The sequence below is a fragment of the Coregonus lavaretus genome, assembly GCF_964263955.1.
Source record: "Coregonus lavaretus genome assembly, chromosome: 37".
In the NCBI taxonomy this organism is placed as follows: Eukaryota; Metazoa; Chordata; class Actinopteri; order Salmoniformes; family Salmonidae; genus Coregonus; species Coregonus lavaretus.
Window position 1 is genome coordinate 12,480,853 of NC_140024.1, and position 15,921 is coordinate 12,496,773.

The following is a 15,921-nucleotide window of genomic DNA, read 5'->3' on the forward strand; positions in this document are numbered from 1 at the left end:
TCAGTCTATAATTATAATGGTAGGTTTATTTGAACAGTGAGAGACAGAATAACAACAAAATAATCCAGAAAAACGCATGTCAAAAATGTTATAAATTGATTTGCATTTTAATGAGGGAAATAAGTATTTGACCCCCTCTCAATCAGAAAGATTTCTGGCTCCCAGGTGTCTTTTATACAGGTAACGAGCTAAGATTAGGAGCACACTCTTAAACGGAGTGCTCCTAATCTCAGTTTGTTACCTGTATAAAAGACACCTGTCCACAGAAGCAATCAATCAATCAATCAGATTCCAAACTCTCCACCATGGCCAAGACCAAAGAGCTCTCCAAGGATGTCAGGGACAAGATTGTAGACCTACACAAGGCTGGAATGGGCTACAAGACCATCGCCAAGCAGCTTGGTGAGAAGGTGACAACAGTTGGTGCGATTATTCGCAAATGGAAGAAACACAAAAGACCTGTCAATCTCCCTCGGCCTGGGGCTCCATGCAAGATCTCACCTCGTGGAGTTGCAATGATCATGAGAATGGTGAGGAATCAGCCCAGAACTACACGGGAGGATCTTGTCAATGATCTCAAGGCAGCTGGGACCATAGTCACCAAGAAAACAATTGGTAACACACTACGCCGTGAAGGACTGAAATCCTGCAGCGCCCGCAAGGTCCCCCTGCTCAAGAAAGCACATACACTTGCCCGTCTGAAGTTTGCCAACGAACATCTGAATGATTCAGAGGAGAACTGGGTGAAAGTGTTGTGGTCAGATGAGACCAAAATGGAGCTCTTTGGCATCAACTCAACTCGCCGTGTTTGGAGGAGGAGGAATGATGCCTATGACCCCAAGAACACCATCCCCACCGTCAAACATGGAGGTGGAAACATTATGCTTTGGGGGTGTTTTTCTGCTAAGGGGACAGGAAGACTTCACTGCATCAAAGGGACGATGGACGGGGCCATGTACCGTCAAATCTTGGGTGAGAACTTCCTATCCCTCAGCCAGGGCATTGAAAATGGGTCGTGGATGGGTATTCCAGCATGACAATGACCCAAAACACACGGCCAAGGCAACAAAGGAGTGGCTCAAGAAGAAGCACATTAAGGTCCTGGAGTGGCCTAGCCAGTCTCCAGACCATAATCCCATAGAAAATCTGTGGAGGGAGCTGAAGGTTCGAGTTGCCAAACGTCAGCCTCAAAACCTTAATGACTTGGAGAAGATCTGCAAAGAGGAGTGGAACAAAATCCCTCCTGAGATGTGTGCAAACCTGGTGGCCAACTACAAGAAACGTCTGACCTCTGTGATTGCCAACAAGGGTTTTGCCACCAAGTACTAAGTCATGTTTTGCAGAGGGGTCAAATACTTATTTCCCTCATTAAAATGCAAATCAATTTATAACATTTTTGACATGCGTTTTTCTGGATTTTGTTGTTGTTATTCTGTCTCTCACTGTTCAAATAAACCTACCATTAAAATTATAGACTGATCATGTCTTTGTCAGTGGGCAAACGTACAAAATCAGCAGGGGATCAAATACTTTTTTCCCCTCACTGTATTTCTCAAAAAAACACTATCTTCTCCTAGAGATATCATTACAGCTTGGGCTATTCTCTTTCAACACTGACTTTACTGTAATGCATGCCTGGGGTTTCAACAGCCAGAACATTTCACAATGTCCCTTTGCTTTCACATAATTATCCTAGAACTTGCTAAATTTTCAATATGGCTTAACTTGAAACATTTGAAATAAAGACTTACTTTTGAGGTGAAGGAAAATAATATATAATTATCATGACATAAGAGAGGAGTACAAGAGTTTAATACTGTACATATAAATAAGTAATCGATAAAGAAATATATATATTTACAACTATCATGCTGCTAGCAAAGAAACTTAGTAGTTAAGTAAAAAAATATATTTCTAAAATGTAACCAAATTAGTCTGTTTTTGCAATATTCTGTACATTCAGATTTTCACATAAAATATTTTAAACCCCTGCAAAGTTTCATATTGGAAAACATAGCATGATTATAAAACAATAAATCCTTAACTCAGCACAAGTGCAGTTGCTTTAACTTCTGCAGCGTTCAGTTTTTTGACCAACTGAATGTGAAAGTAACAAAGGAAATGGCTCAGCGAAGCTTTGGCCCCTTGTCGGTCACTTGACTGTCATGAACTATTCTTGCGGTACCGTGGGTGTAAGGAAGACCAAAGTACAAGTGCAGGCATGTCCAAGTCAAGTCAGTGCTAGCAGAGCAAAGTCAGGACCAGTAGTAGTACCAGACCCAGACCAGGAAAGGGTAGGTGGTGAGAGGCCAGGCCTGTGACCCCCCTGTCCAGCAGTAACTGGTACTGCACCAGGGTCCTGCGGTAGCCCCTCTCCTCAGACACACAGCTGTATGTTCCCTGCTGCTCAGGGCCCATACTCTCTATTAGCAGGAGACACTGGTCCTCTGACTTTGTGGAGATGCACGGCGTTGCTGTGGTGTTGCCATGGTGCCTCCAGCTGTACTCAGCGTGGCTGGACAAGGTTGGGCAATGGAGGAAGTACTTTGAAGATAGAGGGACTCTGATTCCATCTTCAGCGCCAACTGATGACCATGGAAAGTAAACTAAGAGCAAAACATTGCTTTTTAGACTTCCATAGCTAACCATTGTGGATGGATTCCATCCTTTATTATAGTACTTGGTCATAATAAGAGGTTTGTATTTATACAAGGATGGCTGTAACACACTACACACCTTTACTTGCAGTAAATCCTCTGGATATGTTGCTGCATACCTGATGGTTCCCGTTCTCCACATCCTGAATTGTATCACTGTAAAAAGACAAGCATATATGAGTCAAGGAGTCTCAACCAGCAAATGTACCGGTTTATTGTACAGTAGGGTATCTTGTGGTTGGCAGAGAGATAGTTCTTTGAAACAGAGGAGCTGTACTGAAACCACATAGTATCACACCAATGGAGCATAGAGCATTTGACTACACGACAAGGTGGTGTGTAGTATCGTGTGTGTGTAGCGTGTGTGCATGTTTGGGGGGAGTGTAGAGGAGGAAGTGTAGTATACTTTTTAACAGCAGGTGGGGATCAGAGTGAGGAAGTGAACTAACATTTTCCTCTGACACACACTGCAGACATACTTGTAAGTATGTCACGTTTAATCAAATGAAGTATATTTTGTTTGTTTTCATGGCCTCATCTGACACCACATTTGTTTGAAGTACATTTTGTTTGTTTTCATGGCCTCATCTGACACCATATTTGTTTGAAGTACATTTTGTTTGTTTTCATGGCCTCATCTGACAACACATTTGTTTGAACAAGGGCCATGTGTGTATACATCATTCTGGAAAAACTACCTCTGGCCATGTTGAGCTGAACTGATGGAAAATAAGGTCTAGCATAATGGCCAAACTAATGCACCACTCTATATTTGCATTTTTGACAAACACTATGAAGTGTTAAAACAAAACTGTATAAGGCTCACAGGAAACCACAGAGAGGAAACCAATATGTTGATAACCATAAATGAGAAATCTATTTTCAAATCACTATCATTAAATATCTATACAGCGGATGCTATAAGCTGAAAGCAGGCTGTGCTTGGTCTTACTTTGTAGCTGTGGTGCAGCGATGGCCGTCCCAGCCACAGTAAGGGTCTCTGGCCAAGACACAGTCTTCACACTGGGCTCCATACTGATCACAGCTGCCCAGGTCAATCTGAACCAGCTCTTTGCTGGAGGCCACATACAGCTTTGCCTGGAACACAACACCACAAGAACATTACAAGTACACTTTTAGAAAAAAAGGTGCTATCTAGAACCTAATAGAAGAACCCCTTGAAGAACCCTTTTTGGTTCCAGGTAGAACCCATTTGAGTTTCATGTAGAACCCTTTACACAGAGAGTTCTACATGGAACCCAAAAGAGTTCTATGTGGAACCAAAAAGGGTTCTCCTATGGGGACAGCCGAAGAACCCTTTTGGAACCCTTTATTCTAATATTGTAGGGAATACTGGAACAATGACTGTTGACTGCAGAAGAAAGTTACTGGCTTACAATTAGAACACCACTTCTTCTACAATATTATTATAGAGATATAAATATAGTTGTTATGGTTGCAGTTGTTCATGTCTATTGTCTCTCTCCTCCCGTTCAGACCTCTGGGACAAAGTGTGGTCGGATTTTGGAAACCACCTTCCGATGTGGGCGCATTGGAGATGGATATAATGTAACAGCCTACAACATTCTGTGTATTTGAATGAGGCATGCAATTTCAAACCTGTGGCCAATACTTATTATTAAACTAAATCCACAATGCCGTCAAATGATATGCAGATGGAATGCATTTTAAAGGACAACAACATCTGTAGTTGAATCATCAAACGTTCAGCCGTGATCAAATAACTGATCCACATGTTAAAACATGGTATGACAGGGATCTCTTTGACTATTGTCTATTCCACTCCATGTTTTATTACTACATTGCTACCACTGTTGGATCTCAATGGGGAGGTTTCTGTGTGGGCTGTGTTCCTTGACTCACCGTTGAGGAGTGTAACATCATACTGAGGACGTGTGCCCTGTAGTTAAAAGGTTGTAACTCAGCGATGACGAAGGCCTGACCATCCCTCTCCAGAACCTTATGAATCCCTCCATTCTCTAGTGTAGACACACACACACACACACACACACACACACACACACACACACACACACACACACACACACACACACACACACACACACACACACACACACACACACACACAGCCAGTGTCAAACAGCAGTCATCGATCATTGAGGATATGAGTGAGAGTCAAACATTACAAAAAAAAGGTGTGGGTAAGAAATGTCAACAGTCCTTTAAATGTTTCATCATAACGTTGAGACATCCTCCAGTCATATATTACACCACTCACAGTGCAGATGCATGGTGGGGCATAGACTCACCCTGAGGATACATATCTATGAGTATCTATTACTATTGCTACAGTAATGCTTCTGATACTGTACTTCAATTACATTCATCAGTCTCATGTCCGGGTTGTACTTCTCTGACACTAAGCACACCCTACAAACTGTTGTACAGGCGTGAATCTCAAGTTAGGGTTGATTGCATAAGTCTCTGTGTGCCAATTTGAGTGCAATGATGGGAACTCTGGTTTCCTAGCACAGTGTGATAAGACTATACTTCCACTTAGTTACTTCTCTTTTTTAAAGTTCAAATTAAACTGTTCAGACAGGCCTTTTTTTTTTACACCTTACAAAAGATCAGTGTCAGTCAGTCAGCGTGAAGAAAAGTGTCACTTTACACCCTCTAGTACCATGAATGGTCAATAGTATTTCAACCTTCTGAAAGCCTCTGTCTCTTGAAACTGGTGTGATTATAAGATGGAAACTTTCTCATCTCATGCACATTCCTATAATTATACTGTACATAAACACGATACAGCTCCCTATCATCACTTGCTGCAGGGTCATAAGAGGTGTATGTTAAAGGTCTCCAAACATCTCCGAAGGCTAAGGTTTCCCGTCATTCCTTTCAGACTGATCATTTGTGATTCATCATCTAGAGATCAAAACTTCTCACCTAGAGACAGAAACAGGACATTCCATTTGCCTTGGACTCTATCCATGCGGATGTGGTGGTAATGGCGGTGAGTGACCAGGAGAGGCCCACTGGTAACCCACTCCTCCATCTCTGAACTTTTGTCCACCATCTTCAGGACTTCCATGGGGAGTTTAGTGCTGTCTTCAACACACTACAAGAGGATGGACACTTTTATGTATACTTCAACTTACAAAGATATACACAGAATACAGTCCAATATTGTAGACATACAGAGTAAAGGAGTAGAGCTGACTAGAAAGTTGAGTATATTGTTGAGCATACCTCCCCAGGTCGTGGGTTTGTAACGGGCCCTGTGTGTCCCTTGAAGTTGGAAGTTTTAAAGATGCGGTCAATATCTGCTATGGTGTAGACACATACAGCACTCATACCCCTAGGGATAGACACAGAGCTCAGCAAGTTTCAACTATACCCCTTACTAAAGATCTCTTTCACAATGTTTCACAACATCTGCTTTCAGTGAAGCGCCTGTTGTGTTGCTATTGCTGATTTGAGTATGTTACTAAGGTCCATTATGATCTATCTACAGCATGTCGTCCTACCAGCCATTCCTGAAGAGTGCGTAGACCCTGGTATCCTGCCACCTGTCTCCCAGAACAGTGTTCACGTCCACTAGCTGGGTGAAGTACAGCCTGCTGTCATGGTCTCCACAGAAGAGCCTGGTACTCAACTTGGAGGTCCACCTGAACTGCAGATAGGACTTAGGTCCTCCAAGATCGGCCTGGAACACACATCCAACCGCGGACATGCTAAGATAATCACAGTGGGCAAGTGCACACACCACTTAAAGGAGCCCCCCAATGAAAATAGTCTTAATTAAGGGCTTAAATGGGCAGAAATGGAGTGGTGCCACATATGAAAGATCTACAAATATTTTCTGAACTAAACTGCAGCACTGGTGATTACATACAGTGCAGGCATGATTCATGTTCTACATTCATGTTTGTAGTGCTTACCATGCAGACTTGAGCAACCCGGGGAACCCAGAGATCAGAGTCTAAACTCAGGTCTCGGTTCTTCTCTATGTAGAAGGCGTATAGTCTGTCCTGCAGACGATCCTCTCTCTGCCCGCTAGCCACCAAACTCACATATCTCTGTTCTAAGGAAAAGAACAGGAGAAATAATTACATTCAATGAACAGTCTGATCAGATATACAGTACTAAACAAAACAATGTCAGGCCACGCCTTGTTCTCTCACCCTGATCCATACCTGTTCCACTTTTTTCTGTCCATAGTCTGTTCTTCCCAAACCTGTGGATCCCCACGGAACCCTCTTTGCCTGAGTGAGTGGTGTAGAATTCCTCTACTTCAGCAGAACCTGGAGACACAACACATTAGCTCAATAACCAGTCATGAACATTAGGTCATATTATAGAGTCATGTTTTCCAATGAGACATTTTCCTCACCAATGAAGAGCGATGGCTCGCTTTCATTTATGTGTTGATTAATGTTTTTGATGCCCTTGGATCGAGTGCACTTAAACGGGTCGTCTGATGGGATCTGCAGTGGAATAGTTTTGTGTCAACACGCCAATGGCAAAAAAGTATCAGAAGTAATGTATACTTATATAATGAAAAGTATGTCCCATACCATGTAACAGCACAATGTCTGTTGTTGTCCATTGGTTCCACACAGGAACAGTTGGTTTGGATCTTTAGTCTTGTGTAAAACAGTGATGTTATAGTGACAGTCCTGAAGTACAAAACAAAACTGTGTTACATGGTTGTATGCAAATTATTCTATGTGCAACTTTAGTAATGAACTGTACTATAAAACCAACATCCTCTCAGATACTCACTGGTGATGCGGGATCATTACTTCTACATCCCTCTCCAAACACAGGACTCTGCAAAGGCAATCATTAAATGTATTGTACAGGTACAGATGTAGGATCTTAATTTGAGCCAGTTTAATACAGCAGGAAAATACTCATGCAGCAACAGGACATGTGAATTATTAGGTGGATTATAATTAATGGACATTTTTTGAAGGCGTTGATACATTTTTCGTTAGGGCAAATAATGTGATATTTTAAAGTGGAAATTACTAACTTTAAAACCCTTTTTAAACCTTGAATATACTACAAGTTTGCTTTTCCTGCTGTGCACTAACATTCTCAGTAACATAAGAGTGATCAAATTAAGATCCTATATCTGTACATGTAGAGTACAATGTTCAATACATCCATTTCAACATAATCTAGTCTACAGTATGTAAGAGGGGAAGGACTGTTTAGCTAAATATTTACTTTAACAATATCAATAACCCTCCCTCTGTTATTACCATCAATTACATTACAGCAACTGAATTGGACAATCCTACTTAGAGCACGACCTGAATAGAGCTAAATCAATATAAAGCAACACAATACACAAGTAAGGTTTGCAGTAAGGGTATGTAACTCAGTCATATTACCATTATAGAGGGTTTAGAACTGTGGAAGTCTGTCTGGAACAGGTTTCTATGGCCTGTAATGTATACTATGTTGTCTTGAGGGCCCTGCAGGAACTTTATATGGCTGTTATTCCCAGATAGGTGGATTCTTAGGCAGCTCACATCTGAGGACACAGAGATATAAATCATTAAGCAAACATATGACTGGACTGGAGATGTGTTTCTGGAACTAGGATGACTTCTTGGAAACCAGGATTCCATTGGCTAAGTGGGTTTAGAAGCAAGGTACAGGCAACACCTGGGTTGTGGGTTTGAATCCCTCACGGGCCACATACAGTGCCTTGCAAAAGTATTCATCCCACTTGGCGTTTTTCCTATTTTGTTGCATTACAACCTGTAATTTAAAGGGATTTTTATTTGGATTTCATGTCACGAACATCTACAAAATAGTCCAAATTGGTGAAGTGAAATGAAAAAAATAACTTGTTTCAAAAAATCACCCCCTTTGTTATGAAGCCCCTAAATAAGACCTGGTACAACCCATTACCTTCAGAAGTCACATCATTAGCTACATTTTATTTTACCTTTATTTAACTAGGCAAGTCAGTTAAGAACAAATTCTAATTTACAATGACGGCCTACACCGGCCAAACCCGGAAGACGCTGAGCCAATTGTGCGCCACCCTATGGGACTCCCAATCACGGCTGGTTGTGATACAGCCTGGAATCGAACCAGGGGGTCTGTAGTGACGCCTCAAGCACTGAGATGCAGTGCCTTAGACCGCTTTGCCACTCGGGAGCACAATAAAGTCCACCTGTGTGCAATCTAAATGTCACATGATCTGAGTATATACACTGCTCAAAAAAATAAAGGGAACACTTAAACAACACAATGTAACTCAAAGTCAATCACATTTCTGTGAAATCAAACTGTCCACTTAGGAAGCAACACTGATTGACAATACATTTCACATGCTGTTGTGCAAATGGAATAGACAACAGGTGGAAATTATAGGCAATTAGCAAGACACCCCCAATAAAGGACTGGTTTTGCAGGTGGTGACCACAGACCACTTCTCAGTTCCTATGCTTCCTGGCTGATGTTTTGGTCACTTTTGAATGCTGGCGGTGCTTTCACTCTAGTGGTAGCATGAGACGGAGTCTACAACCCACACAAGTGGCTCAGGTAGTGCAGCTCATCCAGGATGGCACATCAATGCGAGCTGTGGCAAGAAGGTTTGCTGTGTCTGTCAGCGTAGTGTCCAGAGCATGGAGGCGCTACCAGGAGACAGGCCAGTACATCAGGAGACATGGAGGAGGCCGTAGGAGGGCAACAAAATGACCTCCAGCAGGCCACAAATGTGCATGTGTTTGGCATTTGCCAGAGAACACCAACATTGGCAAATTCACCACTGGCGCCCTGTGCTCTTCACAGATGAAAGCAGGTTCACACTGAGCACGTGACAGACGTGACAGAGTCTGGAGACGCCGTGGAGAACGTTCTGCTGCCTGCAACATCCTCCAGCATGACCGGTTTGGCGGTGGGTCAGTCATGGTGTGGGGTGGCATTTCTTTGGGGGGGCGCACAGCCCTCCATGTGCTCGCCAGAGGTAGCCTGACTGCCATTAGGTACCGAGATGAGATCCTCAGACCCCTTGTGAGACCATATGCTGGTGCGGTTGGCCCTGGGTTCCTCCTAATGCAAGACAATGCCAGACCTCATGTGGCTGGAGTGTGTCAGCAGTTCCTGCAAGAGGAAGGCATTGATGCTATGGACTGGCCCGCCCGTTCCCCAGACCTGAATCCAATTGAGCACATCTGGGACATCATGTCTCGCTCCATCCACCAACGCCACGTTGCACCACAGACTGTCCAGGAGTTGGCGGATGCTTTAGTCCAGGTCTGGGAGGAGATCCCTCAGGAGACCATCCGCCACCTCATCAGGAGCATGCCCAGGTGTTGTAGGGAGGTCATACAGGCACGTGGAGGCCACACACACACTACTGAGCCTCATTTTGACTTGTTTTAAGGACATTACATCAAAGTTGGATCAGCCTGTAGTGTGGTTTTCCACTTTAATTTTGAGGGTGACTCCAAATCCAGACCTCCATGGGTTGATACATTTGATTTCCATTGATAATTTTTGTGTGATTTTGTTGTCAGCACATTCAACTATGTAAAGAAAAAATTATTTAATAAGATTATTTCATTCATTCAGATCTAGGATGTGTTATTTTAGTGTTCCCTTTATATTTTTGAGCAGTGTATTTATATATATATATTCCTGTTCTGAAAGGCCCCATAGTCTGCAACACCACTAAGCAAGGGGCACCCCCAAGCAAGCGGAACCATGAAGACCAAGGAGCTCTCCAAACAGGTCAGGAGAAGTACAGATAATGGTTGGGTTATAAAAAAAATATCCGAAACTTTGAACATCCCACGGAGCACCATTTAAATCCATTATTAAAAAATGGAAAGAATATGGCACCACAACAAACCTGCCAAGAGAGGGCCGCCCACCAAAACTCACGGACCAGGCAAGGATGGCATTAATCAGAGGCAACAAAGAGACCAAAGATAACCCTGAAGGAGCTGCAAAGCTCCACAGCGGAGATTGGAGTATCTGTCCATAGGAACACTTTAAGCCGTACACTCCACAGAGCTGGGCTTTACAGAAGAGTGACCAGAAAAAAGCCATTGCTTAAAGAAAAAAATAAGCAAACGTTTGGTGTTCGCCAAAAGGCATGTGGGAGACTCCCCAAACATATGGAAGAAGGTACTCTGGTCAGATGAGACTAAAATTGAGCTTTTTGGCCATCAAGATAAACGTTGTCTGGCGCAAACCCAACACCTCTCATCACCCCGAGAACATCCCCACAGTGAAGCATGGTGGTGGCAGCATCATGCTGTGGGGATGTTTTTCCCATCGGCAGGGACTGGGAAACTGGTCAGAATTGAAGGAATGATGGATGGTGCTAAATACAGGGAAATTCTTGAGGGAAACCTGTTTCAGTCTTCCAGAGATTTGAGACTGGGACGGAGGTTCACCTTCCAGCAGGACAATGACCCTAAGCATACTGCTAAAGCAACACTCAAGTGATTTAATGGGAAACATTTAAATGTCTTGGAATGGCCTAGTCAATGCCCAGACCTCAATCCAATTGAGAATCTGTGGTATGACTTAAAGATTGCTGTACACCAGTGGAAACCATCCAACTTGAAGGAGCTGGAGCAGTTTTGCCTTGAAGAATGGGCAAAAATCCAAGTGGCTAGATGTGCCAAGCTTATAGAGACATACCCCAAGAGACTTGCAGCTGTAATTGCTGCAAAAGGTGGCTCTACAAAGTATGCACACTCAAGTTCTGTTTTTTTTGGTCTTATTTCTTGTTTGTTTCACAATAAAAAATATTTTGCATCAAATGATACAAACCCCAAAATAATCAATTTTAATTCCAGGTTGTAAGGCAACAAAATAGGAAAAATGCCAAGGGGGGTGAATACTTTCGCAAGCCACTGTACACTATATATACAAAAGTATATTCAAATTATTGGATTCGGCTATTTCAGCCACACCCGTTGCTGACAGGTGTATAACATCGAGCACACAGCCATGCAATCTCCATAGACAAACATTGGCAGTAGAATGGCCTTACTGAAGAGCTGTGACTTTCAACGTGGCACCGTCATAGGACGTCACCTTTCCAACTAGTTAGTTCGTCAAATTTCTGCCCTGCTAGAGTTGCCCCGGTCAACTGTAAGTGCTGTTATTGTGAAGTGGAAACGTCTAGGAGCATCAACGGCTCAGCCGCGAAGTGGTAGGCCACACAACTCACTGATTGGGACCGCCTAGTGATGAAGCGTGTAGCGTGTAAAAATCGTCTGTACTCGGGTGCAACACTTACTACCGTGTTCCAAACTGCCTCTGGAAGCAATGTCAGCACCAGAACTGTTCGTCGGGAGCTTCATGAAATTGCTTTCCGTGTCCGAGCAGCCGCACACAAGCCTAAGATCACTAATGACCAATGCAAAGCGTCGGCTGGAGTGGTGTAAAGCTCGCCGCCATTGGACTCGGGAGCAGTGGAAACGCATTCTCTGGAGTGATGAATCACGCTTCACCATCTGGCAGTCCAAGAACGCTACCTGCCCGAATGCATAGTGCCAACTGTAAAGTTTGGTGGAAGAATAATGGTCTGGGGCTGTTTTTCATGGTTCAGGCCCCTTAGTTCCAGTGAAGGGAAATCTTAACGCTACAGCATACAATTACATTCTAGATGATTCTGTGCTTCCAACTTTGTTGCAACAGTTTGGGGAAGGCCCTTTCCTGTTTCAACATGACAATGCCCCCGTGCACAAAGTGAGGTCCATGCAGAAATGATTTGTCGAGATCGGTGTGGAAGAACTTGACTGGCCTGTACAGAGCCCTGACCTCAACCCCATCGAACACCTTTGGGATGAATTGGAACGCCGACTGCAAGCCAGGCCTAATCGCCCAACATCAGTGCCTGACCTCACTAATGCTCTTGTGGCTGAATGGAATCAAGTCCCCGCAGCAATGTTCCAACATCAGGTGGAAAGCCCAGAAGAGTGGAGCAGCAAAGGGGGGACCAACTCCATATTAATGCCCATGATTTCGGAATGAGATATTTGACGAGCAGGTGTCCACATACTTTTGTCATGTAGTGAACACAGTCTACAAAACATTAGGAACACCTTGAGTTGCACCCCCTTTTGCCCTCAGAAGAGACTCAATTTGTTAGGGCATGGACTCTACAAAGTGTCGAAAATGTTCCACAGGGATGCTGGCCCATGTTGACGCCAATGCTTCCCACAGTTGTGTCAAGTTGGCTGGATGTCCTTTGGGTGGTGGACCATTCTTCATACATTTAACAAGTGACACCAATAAGGGATCATAGCTTTCACCTGGTCAGTCTATGTCATGGAAAGAGCAGGTGTTCCTAATGTTTTGTACACACAGTGTATACTGATATTGTCAGAGTTAAATAAAAGAAGGTAACCAGTGACCGAATTTGAATAGGGTTCATATTTCATGTTGTGCCAGATGAGTTTATCCTTCTAACTTTACCGTAGCATAGCAGATTCCCATATTATTATAGGCCTACTATCCCTTTATCTCACCACTGTGAAGGGCTGTATGATATCGCATGTACATTCCAAATTAAATGTTCAAGCTCAGTATTAATGTAGGCTTGTATGAGTATGAATTGTTTTTGTTCCTTACCAGAGTTGTCTAATGACAAAGGTAAGAAATATGGTTCATGTTCTTGTACTTTTGGAGAAGCGCAAAAAGGATCCTATTCTCTTTCATTTCTCTCCCTTGAGTCGGAACGGTGCTATGCCAAAATGTGGACAGCCTGTGGACAGCCAGAGCCCAGTGCGGTATATGGCTGGGAAAACGTACCTCAATCCAGGGATGGAATATATCGTTGTACTTCTAATCACCACGAAATGATGAAAGGTGAATCGAGAAGATTGAAATACTGCTAGATTTTTATTAAACTGCCATTTTTGTCAGCATGCTAGGCTAGCTAATGCTAAAGCAACCCATTGGATTCAACAGCACTTCCAGTAGCTACTCACCCCAACTCTAGGCGTCGCATTTTCATGGAATCCAATGGGCTTTTATTGCATTAGCTAGCCTAGCATGCTAACGAAAACAGCAGTTTAATTAAAAACAAGCAGTATTTCAATCTTCTCGATTCGGGATGATTATGAGTACAACAACATATTACATCCCTGGATTGAGGTACGTTTTCACATTCCGGCATAGCACCACAGAGTTTCTAAACCCAGAGACACAACCTCGCAAGACTTCCGGGAACGCTTGAGAAACAGACCAAGCAGACCAGGCTGTGGTTTGGGGTTTAAGAAGTCAATGAGAGAAGTGAAATGTCTTTAAGTAGTTGAACACAGGGGTGTCCCCCCACATTCTGAAATTGCATTTTTGTCATTTTCATCATTGGAATGTGATACAAAACGAAGCATTGGTTGCTTTAGGACCATGCGGACGCCTCCGAGCGGTCGAGTAGGCTGTTTGGAGTGTTTATCCGACTGGATAAAAAAATTCTACAAATTATGTCCCTCCCCACTTCTAAAACCAAAGTTGTGCCCCTGGTTGAACATGTTACTACTTCAACCTTGTGAAAGTGACAAAATGACACATTTTAATTTCTGATTTGACGGCCGTTATGACATGTTTCTATGCATGAGTTTAGCTAGCCAACGATGCCAAGACATCGCCTACAAGTGTGATCGGGGATTTCTATTTGAGAAGCAGTTCCTGCCTATCTTCAGACAGTACTATACTGTCTTTGCAACGTGGTCTCAGAGCACTTCGTATTATTCTGACACTGGCCTCCCGAGTGGCACAGTGGTCTAAGGCACTGCATCACAGTGCTAGCTGTGCCACTAGAGATCCTGGTTCGAATCCAGGCTCTGTCATAGCCGGCTGTGACCGGGAGACCCATGGGGTGGCGGACAATTAGGGTAGGGGAGGGAATGGCTGGCAGGGATGTAGCTCAGTTGGTAGAGCATGGTGTTTGCAACGCCAGGGTTGTGGGTTAGATTCCCACGGGGTATAAAAAAATAATTAATTGTAAGTTGCTCTGGATAAGAGCGTCTGCTAAATGACTAAAATGATTTAGTATGATATGTTACATTTCGTATAGTATGTATTAATTTGTGGATGTCCATCATCCAATTTGTACAATATTTTCCGAATTTGCTAAATGTACAACTTCTTACGAATTTCTAAACGTATGATATGTTACAAATTTCAGTTTGTAGTGGCTAACGTTAGCTAGGGGTGGCAAAAGCTAATGTTAATTAGCTGGCTTACGTTAGCTAGGCTAGGGGTTAGGGTTAAGAGTTAGGTTAAAGGGTTAAGGTTAGGGTTATCTAAAAGGGTTAAGGTTAGGAGAAGGGTTAACTAACATGCTAAGTAGTTGCAAAGTAGAAAAAATGCTATTTCAGAATGTGGACAAGTCCCCCCCATCCCCAGTGAAAGTTGCGCCCCTCTTTGATAGCACAGTTCCAAATCAAGAGAGTTTATTTATTTCCCCTTTTTTTACTTTAACTATTTACATATCATTACAGCACTGTATATAGACATAATATGACATTTTAAATGTCTTTATTCTTTTGGAAGTGTAATGTTTACTGTTCATTTTTTAAAATTGTTTATTTCACTTTTGTTTATTATCCATTTTACTTGCTTTGGCAATGTAAACATATGTTTCCCATGCCAATAAAGCCCCTTCAACTGAATCGGATCCTTTTGGCTATTGTGGACTATACAATTTTCCTCCAGATATTTTAGTATTGAATATAAATCGACTCCTAATAGGCCTAATCATTCAACCCCTGCTGTCATCATTAAATTATTTTACTATTGATTTAAAATAAAAAGCTTACTTTACCTCGGTCTGTCAATGTCACCCTCGGTTTGTGGGTAAAGTCCGAAGCTTTCACCCAAAAAAATAATTGTCCTAAAAAGACGGCAAAGAGAGCTAGCGGACTCATGCTTTTCTGAGGCTCTCGCCAAATCATTACTAGAAGCTGTAGGCGGTTTTAGCACAAGGGTGGTGTAGTATTATATCAATCGTCACTTACTTTTTCCTCCAGTAGCAGGCGCGGTGTTAGGGAGCTGCCAATTAGCAAGCCTATGAGTCCAGAATAGCGACACTGCTCTCTGGTGGGTAAACTAAGAACTGTAATTGAACCCATTGAAAATAGACGAAATATTGTTTCTTTTAAATGAAGAAACGTAACACAGTTTGTACATTATTACAAATGAGTCCAGAGAATGAAGAAATTGCAGAAACTTCTGAAATGGAGAAAGTGAAGAATTAAATGAAAATTCTGAAAATGAAGGAATACAA

The 15,921-nt window shown here is 42.8% G+C and overlaps 1 protein-coding gene across 1 annotated transcript; it reads right to left on the reverse strand.

Moving 5' to 3' along the window:
• Positions 1-1,791: 1,791 nt before the first annotated feature.
• Positions 1,792-15,600, reverse strand: LOC311111269 (semaphorin-7A-like). Its single transcript, XM_084153985.1, has 14 exons — positions 15,460-15,600; positions 8,045-8,187; positions 7,428-7,475; positions 7,220-7,321; positions 7,036-7,129; positions 6,839-6,946; positions 6,584-6,726; positions 6,170-6,348; positions 5,892-6,000; positions 5,589-5,760; positions 4,542-4,657; positions 3,610-3,755; positions 2,737-2,813; positions 1,792-2,606 (listed from the first exon to the last, which is right to left on the reverse strand). Exons 1-14 carry the CDS (start codon positions 15,587-15,589, stop codon positions 2,242-2,244), a joined length of 1,932 nt encoding a protein of 643 aa, XP_084010111.1. The 5' UTR covers positions 15,590-15,600; the 3' UTR covers positions 1,792-2,241.
• Positions 15,601-15,921: the final 321 nt, after the last annotated feature.

Coding starts and splice junctions, on each gene's coding strand:
- LOC311111269 (XM_084153985.1), bottom strand. CDS start 15,589: ATGATTTGGCGAGAGCCTCAGAAAAGCATGAGTCCGCTAGCTCTCTTT. Junction 6,947..7,035: donor CGAGCCATCGCTCTTCATTG/GTGAGGAAAATG, acceptor TTGTGTCTCCAG/GTTCTGCTGAAGTAGAGGAA. Junction 6,349..6,583: donor GGGTTGCTCAAGTCTGCATG/GTAAGCACTACA, acceptor TGTGTGTTCCAG/GCCGATCTTGGAGGACCTAA.